The sequence below is a fragment of the Apis cerana genome, linkage group LG14 (assembly GCF_029169275.1).
Source record: "Apis cerana isolate GH-2021 linkage group LG14, AcerK_1.0, whole genome shotgun sequence".
Classification (NCBI taxonomy): Eukaryota; Metazoa; Arthropoda; class Insecta; order Hymenoptera; family Apidae; genus Apis; species Apis cerana.
Window position 1 is genome coordinate 918,294 of NC_083865.1, and position 12,754 is coordinate 931,047.

The 12,754-nt window shown below is 17.3% G+C and overlaps 1 protein-coding gene across 1 annotated transcript; it reads left to right on the forward strand.

Annotated features, from left to right (window-relative positions):
* Positions 1-297: 297 nt before the first annotated feature.
* LOC107992563 (uncharacterized) lies at positions 298-7,672 on the forward strand. Its single transcript, XM_062085124.1, has 6 exons — positions 298-1,063; positions 1,133-1,533; positions 1,662-1,761; positions 1,820-1,921; positions 3,148-3,216; positions 7,362-7,672. The coding sequence occupies exons 1-6, from the start codon at positions 770-772 to the stop codon at positions 7,524-7,526; spliced, it is 1,131 nt and encodes a 376-aa protein (XP_061941108.1). The 5' UTR covers positions 298-769; the 3' UTR covers positions 7,527-7,672.
* Positions 7,673-12,754: the final 5,082 nt, after the last annotated feature.

Consider the following 12,754-nt stretch of genomic DNA (forward strand, 5'->3'; position numbering starts at 1 on the left):
AAAAACTATTTACATATTTTATTTATTTATATCACTGTTTTTTTACAAATTTTTTCGATTAATATATATTATATATTTATTTTATATATTTTACATTTATATATTATATATTTTATATATTATGTATCTATTTATATTTATCATTTGAAATAATAACAATGAAAAGATTAGTTTTTATTTACTATGTATTAAATTAGTTTAATTTTATACATAAATCTTTGTATTCATCATAAAATATTCGTGTTTTATAACAATATTAAGAAAATTATCATTTAAAAAAAACGTGCACTATTAAGAATGTTAACATTTAAATTAACAAGTTTTTTTCTTTTCTTTTCAATTATAGCCTTTCTTAAATATTGCGTGTAAGCTATTATATGAAGAATAAATGTATAGTTTGATACATATAATCAATATTCGTTTTTTGTTCTGTGTAAAAGAACGTTTTATTAAATGCTATTAGAAAATTATAGTTCTATTGTAATATTTTCTTTTGCATCTGTCTAATACCATATGTCATATCACTATATAATATAACCCCTAATTATTATTGTCCATAAGTTAACTAGCAGAAAAAATATGCTATAAGAAATCATTACCCAACACTATGATAATACATAGTATGATTTATTAAATAAATTATTAAATAAATCATACTCTATATTATTTGAAAAATTCTTTTTTTAAATAATACTTTGTATATATTGAATTTGTGCACCAGTTAAGTTTTATTTCATTCAATTTCTAAGATAAATTGTTTCTTGAAACTATGTTGAAACAAGTGACTCCAGAGAAAGGCATTTATATTATATGGCTTAGCGTAGCTTTATCTCTTTGTTGGCCACTTTCTATTAATAGTACCAGAAAGCAAATTGTGTGTATGAAAATTTTACAAATCGGTGCCATTATTAGCGCTTTCATGATATTTCTACCTCTAATTTATACGATTTATTTGAATTTAGACAATCTTAACATGTTTTTTAAATGTATTTGCTTATTAATGGGTATATTTCAACATATTGTACAAACTATTACATGCTTTATAAAATATGATACTTTACAAGTAAGTTAATTATTCATTTCATTTCAATGTTTGATGTAAAAAGATATATATTTTAATTATGAGTTACAGCGAGTAGTCGAAGAAATGATGATATGTATTAAAGAAATGCAATTATATGAAATTATGTGTGTATATGTCGCGAAATGTAATGTTTTCTACGGAGGAACTATTATATTAATATATACAACTGCAACTATTTTTATATTAGGACCAACATTCTTACCAATTACTTTTCCCTGGGAAACAGAATATCCATTTCAAGTTAATTATACATCTAGAAATCTTATTATATATATACATCAATTTTTTTTCACTTATCAATGCGCTGCACATATATGTGTAAGTATGTTTGTAGCGCTTCTACTTTGGTTCACATCCGCAAGATTTGAATGTTTAGTTAAGGAATTACAGAAAACTACAAATATTGAAATGTTAATCGTTTGCCTTAAAAAACAATTACTTTTAAGGAGGTAAATTTTTTTAATACGTTTTTTAAAATATATGGATTATTAATTATTGTAAATTATTAATTTTTATTTATTATTATAAAAATTATTATAAAAATTATATATAAATTATTATAAATTCTTTTGTTTAGATATGCAGAAGATGTAGTGAATTGTATTCGTTTTATAATATTTTATACTATGGTATTAAGCACAATTGTACTGACTTTATCTGGAATTATACTGATTACAGTAAGTGAAAATAATATAATGCATAGTACATGATAAATTAATTCTGTAATTTACATAGACTTCATCATTACTTGTGAAAATACAATTTTTAACTATATGCGTATCCATACTTCTGGAAATTTATATGTATGCATGGCCAGCTGATCATATGTATGATATGGTAAGTTATATTTATATTCTCAATACTAAATTAAAAAATTATTTATCGATTTTTGAATTATTATAATTCGGTTATAAAAAATTCTATAATAAATGACATTTAAGTCATTTCAAAATGTTAAGTTTCTATTTTTGTATGCTTAAAAAATTGATTTTTTCTTAAGAATTTTTCGTTAAAAAAACAAACAAGGAATTTATTAAAATAAAAATAATTTTTTTTTTTAAACAATTATATCAATCACTGATAATTGACTTTAATCTTTAATTTTTTACTCTAATTCATCATAAATTATCATAAATTTGAGGATCATATTTTTATATATATCATATATTATATCATATATTATTTTTATATATATCATATATTTAAAATGAGAATTTTGTTAATTTAGATCTTTACTTTATGTTTTGTACGTATGTGTATTTAATTTATTAAAGAATTAATATTTTATATTATTAATACATTAATATTTCATACTAATATATTTTACTACCTCAGTCATTTTATTACCTTTTTACTTTAGTTAAATTAACTTTAGTTAGATTTTTTGGCATATTATGCGTTAAATATCAATAATAAAGAATAAACATTTTATATGAAATATATGAATTATGAATTATAATTAATATATATAATATATAATGAAATATATTATGAAATATAAAAAATATTTGGTGAATTTGGAGGAATATTTGAAAGAAAATATTCGATTTTGTTGATAGAATTCAATAATTTAAAAGTTACTTGTATATGGAAATTTTTGGAAATTTTTGCAAATTACATAATGCCATGTTAAATTTATTTTTAATCTGCTTTGATAACTGATAACTGAAGTACTAACGCTAGTCAAATTCAAATTGTCTTTCAATCAATATGTTTTACATATATTTAATTAATTAATTAATATACAAAGTGTTTGTTTTATATAAATAGGGGGAAATATTATTTTTAAGAAAAGAATATTATGAAAAAAATGTAAATTGTAAATGTTTTTCATATAAGAAAATATATTATGGAGTTTTATTATACAAAGTGTTAAATATATAATATTTAAACATTAGATATTATTATGTAATATTAAATAATTATAGAATAATTTTATTTATTCTAGAGTATTCTAATGATCAAAAAAAAATATATAAAAATTAAAATATAAAAAACGAAGTTTATTTATTTTATTATTTATTTATTTTATTAATTTATATATTTTTAAATTTATGTTACAGAATGAAACATGTAGAATGAGATCCTTTTATTTCCTTCATATTCTACTCTCGTTCCATCTCCAAAGATTTGTTTTAAACAAATTAAATTAGTATTTTTAAAATCATAGTATATATTATAAATAGATCAATAAAAAATAAAATTATTATATATATATAAATTAATAAAATGACAGCATTAGTTGTTAAAGTAAAATAATATTTGATAAAAAATTTTATTCATGGAATTAATATAAATATAAATAATATAAATATAAATAAATATAAATAAATATAGAAAAGTGTATATTATTTATAATGTTAATATTGAAATTCCTCACTTTTCTGATTTGTTGTGTTTATATTTTTATATTCTTAATTTATTATTGCTTTAAAAGATTTATCGAAATGTTATAATTAATACATATCATATTATATTATAACATATTATAATTAATATTAAAATTATCTCTCGAAGTTTTTATTGTATTAATAATTATCGTCTTTTTTAAATTTTTTCTTTCAATTTTATAGTTTTCTTTGAAATGAACATAATTAATAAGCATAAAAAATACAAGTTCAAATAAATAAAATTTTATTCTCTATCTAAAAGAAAAAATTTATCCAAATATTTTATTGTAATTATTAATGATTGTTAATATAAAATTAATTTAATGATAGCATTGACATGTAAATATGATTTCTATCATTCATATTCTATTCTATTCAAGCCAAAGATCATCATGACTATGGTTCGTTTGACTAGAAAAATTCATCAATTTTATAAAAATTTTTTTTTAAAAATATATATATATTATATAAGATTTTTAATTACATAAAATAATTAACATTTTTTAAATATATAATTAAATATATAATTAAGATATAAATAATTAATAAATAAGATATTAAATATATAAATATTAAATATAAATAAAATAAATATCTTATCAAATAAGTGTTTATATATATATAATGTTATCAAAAAAGTACGGAAAATATGCAGAATAACAGAAATATTTTCAGTTTTATAATTTAAAATATGTCAAAGTCATTATTTTGAATAATTTTTATGTATACATAATCTTTTTAATTTTCGAGATATTTGCATATTAAAATATGTTTTTCATTATGTATATTTAGTAAACTAATTTTTCTATTTGTCTTCTTACACTTTTACAATATTACATGTATTACAATATTCAACCTATTCGTGAAGGCATGAATAGGCAAAATTTAATAATTGAAATTAGTTATTTCGCTGAGTTATTTCAATAATTTATTATTTAAAACATAATAATAATTGGAAATAATTGTAATGTTAAACCGAGATTAAATCAACAAAAAATAGATCAATTATAATAATTATGAATAAATATAATTCAAGCATTACTTAAGGTTTATTTAAATTTTATTCGAAATTTTTAATTAATTATTTTTTCAACGGTTAATGTTTCTTTTCCAGAACATGAGTTATGGTAATAGTTAGTAATAAAATTGATTTATTATAAAATTCTATTGTTAACAAAATTCTATTTCAAAGATCAAGAACAAAGTCTATATGTCAATGAAAATTTACATATGTCAATAAATGAATGTACAAGCGAAAATTTAAAAATTAAATATAAAAATTCTAATTCTATAAATTCTAATTCTATAAGAGAAATTGAAAAAGTTCAAGATTAATAATACTTTTTAACAACAAATTAATTTAATTTCAATAGTTCAAAAATTCTAATAATTCAAAGATTAAAATTATTTATATTTTTTTTCGAATTTTGCAAATACTTATGTTCTCTAAAATCTTTATCTCATATTATTTTATAGACTCGCAGATCCTCGGTATGAGGACATATAATGGACCTACTCTCCTATACAGTATTTCAAAGTTTTAAAAATTTTAAAAATTAAGGAGCGATATAATATATCGCTTATAAAATTCGCAGAAAAACTAATTCGCAAAAGTAAATTTTCTTGAGTGTAGAATGATACTGATTGCCATTGAGATTAATATGACTGGAAAATGTTAAATATCAAGATCATGTTTTCACTCCAATCATGTTAAAGAATTTCTAAAAAATATGCAATTCTAAGAATCCTTTAAATAAATTTCTCTCAAAAACGACATTATTCTTATGCAATTCTATATTCTTATTACTGCAAATTTATTAGTTAAATGTTTTAATAATATATACATATATATATAAATTTTGTATATTGTGTAAAAAAATTATATATAATTATTAAAAATTTTTTAATTTTTTCCAAGTTATTTTATTCGTTTCTTTTCATACATGATATATAATATGATATATAATAATTGTCATTATTTTGCAAATATTCAATCGTTCAGAAAATTCAAATATTTTTTTATTTACACTCTATTAAATACAAAGTATCGAAAATTTATATTATATATTTTGAACTAGTTTTTTTTGCAAATATCTCAAAAACTAAATATATATATATATAATATATGTTATATATTTGCAAAAAAAAACTAGTTCAAAATATATAATATAAATTTTCGATACTTTGTATTTAATAGAGTGTAAATAAAAAAATATTTGTATATATATTAGTATTAAATATATTAGTATTATATATATATTATTATTAAAAATTATTTTATTAATTCTTATTAAGTATTAGATTTAATACATATTTATTTTTACAATTTGATATTTTATTGATTTATAATAAAAAAATAATTCATTCGAAAATAACTAAATTGGATTTAAAAAATCAAAATAATCGTAAAATCTTTGAAACATCACCATTCACAAAAAAAGCATGTACTTTATAGATATAGTGCTTTCAAAGCTGTAAATTTCATACTTTATAATTTTCATAAATCGTTTTCATTCTAATAGTTAATATTTGAGATGATCAAGATAGCTAAATATATAAATATGGCACATACATAAAAAATATTTTTATGTATACTTTATGTATAGTAACCAAGAACGAATTATAATTATATATATGAATTATATATATGTTTGATGCAATTATGCAGAGCATAGTTAAAAAAAAATATATATATATTTAAAATTATTAAAAATAAAAAACGAATATCAGAGGATAAAAATAAATAATATTATATATAATAATATTATTTATTTTTAATATAATATTTTATAATTAATATTTTATATCTAATATAATATTATATAAAATAATGCATTTTTGTTGATGTTTTCATGATATTTTATGATAATAATATTGATATTAATTTTAGCTGTTTCTATATGTGCAATTTTTTAAGTCTTCAATATTTTGAATTGGATACGAATACATTTTATTTATTTTTTTAAAAAATTCCAAAAGAAAAAGTCCAAAAAAATGATAATCATATCGACTAACGTACTTATCTTGAAATCCTAATATAATAATTTATACATTTTTCATTTAAATAATTTGCAATAATCTTTCAAACATCTTTTATAATTATTCTATTTTTAAAACAGACTATTCAAAATTCAATATGACATGATATTACTTGTAAAAAATTCCAAATTTCTTGTAAATAAATTTTAAATTACAGAATTTTTACAATTAAAATAATTTTTGGATATTTATGTGAAAAAAATGCTTATTCAAAAATTCAAAAATTTTTTAAATTTAAAAATTTTGTTTAAAAATTAATTCTATCAATGTTTAATATTATTTTGTTTGAAAAAAATTTAATAATAAATTTTAATATTTGAAAAGACAAAAATCTTTGTTCGATTTTATACTTTCTATATATTTATAAATACATATTAAACATTGTATATATACTATATATATGAAATAAGTAGTATATATATAAAATAAACATGACATTATTACAATATTATTTTGAATTATTTATAATTTAACATTGATAAAGCACTTTTTATTTAAGATGCAATAAAAACATCATATGTATAAAATTATTATAAATTTATAAGAAATAATTTTTAATTTTCAAATTCATTGTAATTTAAATATTTTTAAATATTATAATTTAAAAAATAATTCGTTAACTTTTGAATTGATTTTAAAAAATATTTTATAAAAAAATCTATTTTAACTAATATATTAACTTATAAAATACATGAAATCAAATGAAATATATATATATATTATTATAGTCTTCAATGTTATACAATTTCTTTTTATAAATATCAATTTCAAAATATTTTATTACGTATTATATGTAATTTAAAAAATTTATTTTTTTTTAAAGACAATCAATTTTTTATAATTCGTAGAGCATAACCGTTTTACGAAGTGTTTATGATTCAATATGGTATGATCAGACGTTAAATATGCAAAAACTCGTGTTGACTACATTGATATATCAAAAACCAATAACTATTTCGATTAATGTTGTATTACCACAACTTACTTTGCATTATTATTGTTTGGTAAGATAAATTCATTATAATAAATAAATTAAAGAACAACTTTATAAATACAAATATATATAAATATAAATACAAATTAATAACAATTATAAATACAAATTTCAGTATGTGTCAAATGCTTTTTCCATTTTCACTACAATACGTGCTATGATATATGGTAGATGAATATAAATATATTAATTGTTGTATAAACTCTCTATTATAATAATCATGATCAAAGTTATATATATGTAATAATAGTCATAATAGTAAGAAAACTTGATAATTTTTAAAATTATCAATATTCTTGTATCATTAAAAATAAATATATATACATAAAGTTAAAAGTTTAATTCTTTCAATTAAATTTATTACTAATAATTTAATTAAACTTATTATTAATATGTTATTTATTATTATATAAAATATTATATTAATAATAACTTAATTAATTATAAATTAATGTAATTAATGTAAATATTTTACAATAAATTATTTATACACAATATTATAAATTAATTATACACAATAACTTTATCTTTTTTTTTACTTTGATTAGAAAAAATTCACATTGCTGATCCATACCATTGTTGAATATTTTTCCAATAAAGATATATAATTAATATAAATATGTTAATCTAATCTATTATTCAGCATATTTATATTAATTACATGCATTTTAATAAAAATACGCTCACGAAACAGCAATGATATAATATCGACAGTATAATATGTTATTTTATTATTTCGCCAATAATCTCAATGTTTTGCAAATATTCCTGCTTGCAATGAATAAATTTATTAACAATAAATATTTATTCATTTCATCTTATTATAAAATATATAAATTGTTAATATATTTGCCAACTTATGTATTTAAGATGTGTCTATAATAATATATTGAGAAATCAAAAGTTTTTATTTTTTTAAATATATTTATCTAAATTGTGTAAATATAAACATAAATAAAATAAGTTATATACAATTAAAATTTTTTTATTTTGAATTGAGTTATAATTGTTGTTTAATAAATATTGTCGGAATCATTTCTTATTATTATAATGAGTTATTATAATTATGATTTATTATACTATTCAACTAAAATTTGTTTTTAATATTCATAATAACATGTTTTACAAAATTTTTATACAATTTTTTATATAATTTTCTTTCTTTGGTATTCACTAATTCATGAAATAATTTATCATACGAATATTTGAAAATAATATTTCTGGCTACAACATAACTTTTTGAGTTCATATCATCTTTATTGGATTTAACTCGCAGTGATATGGTGAAAGCTTTAGAACAAAATATATTATATATTATTTATATATTATATTTTTTCTTTTATATATTTATTTTTTTTGCTATTTGTTTATATTTGCTCGATTTATTTTTTTCTTTTTGTTATTTCATATTTATATACATGTTATTTTTTTATTTTTTTAATGATATACAATAATTTTATCTTCATCATACTTTTTAAAAATAACATATCATTATTTATTATATGTTGAGTATTGTCTTTCTTCCATTGTTAAGAATTTTTTTTAATTTTACCATAATGATATAGAACATTGTTTATTACAACTATTAAATTTTCTTGAATTTTTTTTTCCTTAATTATTTTGTAAATCATTTTTTAAATTTTGTTGAGTTTATTTCTGATAATTAATTTATGGAATGAATTTTTCTTAAAATTAAGTAATAGAGATTAACATTTACTATCTAAAATTTTTTTTTATTATAGTTATTTTAATGATTCAATTGGTAAATTATTTATTTTATTATACTCTTTAAAAAATCATCTATTTTTTCAAAATCACAAATTGTCTTGTGATTTTTCATTCACTCAAGAAACGACATTCTTCCTAATATATAATCTTTTTGTTTGATTGATTAAACAATATCACAAAATTAAATAATGCTTATATTACAAAATATATATTAAATTTTATCTTTCAGAAATTGAAATACAAATAATTATTTTTATTATATTTGGATTATTTTTTATTTCTTCTTTAAATATTTGGCAATATTTTTTTGATTTGCACTAAAATGATCTAATACGTTTTTTAATATATAATATATCAATTTTTCCGTTCATTTTTTATTGAAAAAGATGATATAATGAAAAATATGTATAGTAATAAAATTGTAAAATTTTTCTATAATTACAAAAAGAAAATATCCTAATTATCCTATTATTAAGATAGGTTATACATAAGAAAAAAAATATATATATATATAATTATTAATTTATTATAATAAGCATATAATATAATATAAAGCATATAATATATTAAACGAAGACAGAAATGAAATCAAAGCTTTTTTATATTTCCATTATTTAAAAGGAATATTTTTATATTCTTTATATACATATAATTATTTCTAACTAAATATTTTTTTTAAAATAATATGTAGTATAGTTACTTCTAATTAAATGCTTCTTCTGAATAATGTCCATTTGCATGTCTTTTATTATATATTCTACTGGTATAATGAATCGATAATTATTGTTGTTGAGTTAATTAGCAATAGAAGAAATAATAGCAGGAAGAATGATAAGATATATTACTAATAATAATAAGATATATTGCCCAATATATATGTTTTTATATGTAAGTTAAGTGATCTATTAATGGAAAAGTACTCTATGATCAAATAATATTCTGTATTGTGTTATTGCCCATTAAAATTGTATTAATTAAATTCTATTTTATTCGATTTCTAAGTTGAATAATTTTTTTAGAAATTATGTTAAAACAAATGATATAATTGACTAAAAAAGGATTATATTTATATTATTTGGTTTTTAGCTTTCTTTCTGTGTTAATCGTTCTTATTAATAATATCAGAAGCAAGTTCTAAGTTGAAAAATTCTATAAATTAGTATTATTAATATTTTCATAGTTTAATTTAATTTATGTTTATTTAAATACAAATAATTTAATTAATCTCTCAAATATATTTATCTATTATTATCAATATATGTTTCAGCATACTATCATATACTTTATACACATTTTATACATGAGTCTCTATTGAATTTAATCGAATTATTTATTCGATTAAAAAAAAAAATACTTTAATTAATTAAGTTGCAAAATAATTAAAGAGATGATTCCATACGTTAAAAAAGAATAAAATTTTGTGCATATATGTAATATTTTATATGAAAAAATTATATTTTTATAAAAATATAATTTTATAAAAAAATAAAATTTTTTTTTAAAAATATGTTTTTGTTTGAAAATAAAATGATTCTTGATAAATTTTTATATGTTTATGTGTAACCTGAATTTGACTGTAAAAATTGTCTGTTGTTTTAGTTTTAGAAGATAAATAAATACAAAATATCGATTTTTGTTATATTCGAAAGTATTCGAAAGAAAATAATTTTTTCAATTTTTTTCAATTGTATGATACATATAATACTATCTACCTCTTATGGAATTAAATTTAATTTAACATCGCGGAATTATTTTTTGGGAATATATCACTTTGAAGCTATTCTATTTTCAATATTCATAAATAAAAGTTTATTAAGAAATATTTTGGGTTAATATTTAAAAAATTATATATATGTTTTTCTTTCTCAAAAAATTACACGTGCTTTTTTTATTCTACTTAACTGTTATATTTCTACTATTAATTTTGTATTTAAAGCTTGAATCTTTACAATATTTTCGCTTTTTATCAATAGGTTAAAAATAGAATAATTTTAAAATACGTAAAATAATTTTATGATGATAAATTAAATTCGTCTTAAATTCGACAGGAAAAGAATAATAATATTATAGAAGAAGAATAATAATATTATATGAGAGAATTATAAAATTATTAAAAAAAAATTCTTTCTTTAGAATATTTTTGTAAATATATTAAAAATTGATATTTTATCCTACCATTTTGTTTCGGACTCTCCATATATGTATTTGTGTATATATTAATTATTTGTTTAATAAATTTATAAATTAAAATTAATTACTATAATGATTTTGTTATAGAACAACAAAATTTATGAGTTTAAAAATACATTTGGTATAACAGAAAAAATAAAATTACAGGAAATCATTATTTTGATTTACATAAATATAATTGTTTCCAAAATCTATATTCTTTAGAATTTTTAAGATATACAAGATAGAAATATATTTATGGGACGTTTCTAGAGAATCAATTTTAGAGTTGATTAAAACGAACACGAAAATATTGATTTATTTATTAAATAATTACATTAGAATCTATATAAAGCAATATGGAAATAGAATAAAACTTTTCTCTATAAAAATACAGTTGTATAAATAAAATTAAATTGCTTATAAATTAATAAAAAATCTCAATCGCTTTTTTTTTGTATGTTAACTTTCACATTTATTTTGGCCTCTAGAATCAACTTTTTAATCAATACAAAATACCTGAAAAGTCAGATAATTTAATAAATAATTCAAACAAAATTTTTTTTTACAAAAATTTTTGAATGTTTGAATTTTGTTAACGAGTTACAAAAACTACATTAACCATTAACCACAGCATATAAACTTATGTTGGCTATGTACCGCTGCATAGTGAGATATTTGTCTCTCAAAAGCGAAAAAAAGTCCCTTTTCATAAATATCAAAATGAAAAAATTTTTATTATTTTATTTATAAATAATTAACATTTGGTCTACTATTGTATAATATAATATTTATTTATAAATTTAATATAGATTTTTTTCATATTTTTTAATTATTAACATAGTTATTATATATATATTGCTTTAAATAAGTCAATTTTCTTATTGAAAAATAAAATTATAAAATATTTACAATTTTGCTATTTTCTTAATTTCATTAATTTTTGAAATGTACTAGGTATATATTTGTAATAAATTTCATTTTGATATTATTAATATTTTTGGAATTATACATTATTTAATATTTTCAATCTTATTTTCAATCTTAATTTTAAAAAAGAGTTTAGTAAAGTTTTAGTATTTTTTTTTATATTATTGCAAAGCCTTAGCTTTAAAATAAAAAAAATTAATTGTACTAGCTACTAAGATAGCTACAATGATTTTTATTATTATTAATAATAGAAATAGTACGTCATCAATTTCAAAAACTTTCAAAATTTAAAACTTTTATACTTTCAAAATTTTCAAATTTTTTTATTATTCTCTAAGTCACTTTGAATAGTGAAATAGTTTTAATTTAGTTTTATAAAATATGTAAAATATAATAAATAGATATGCTAAATTTGAATTT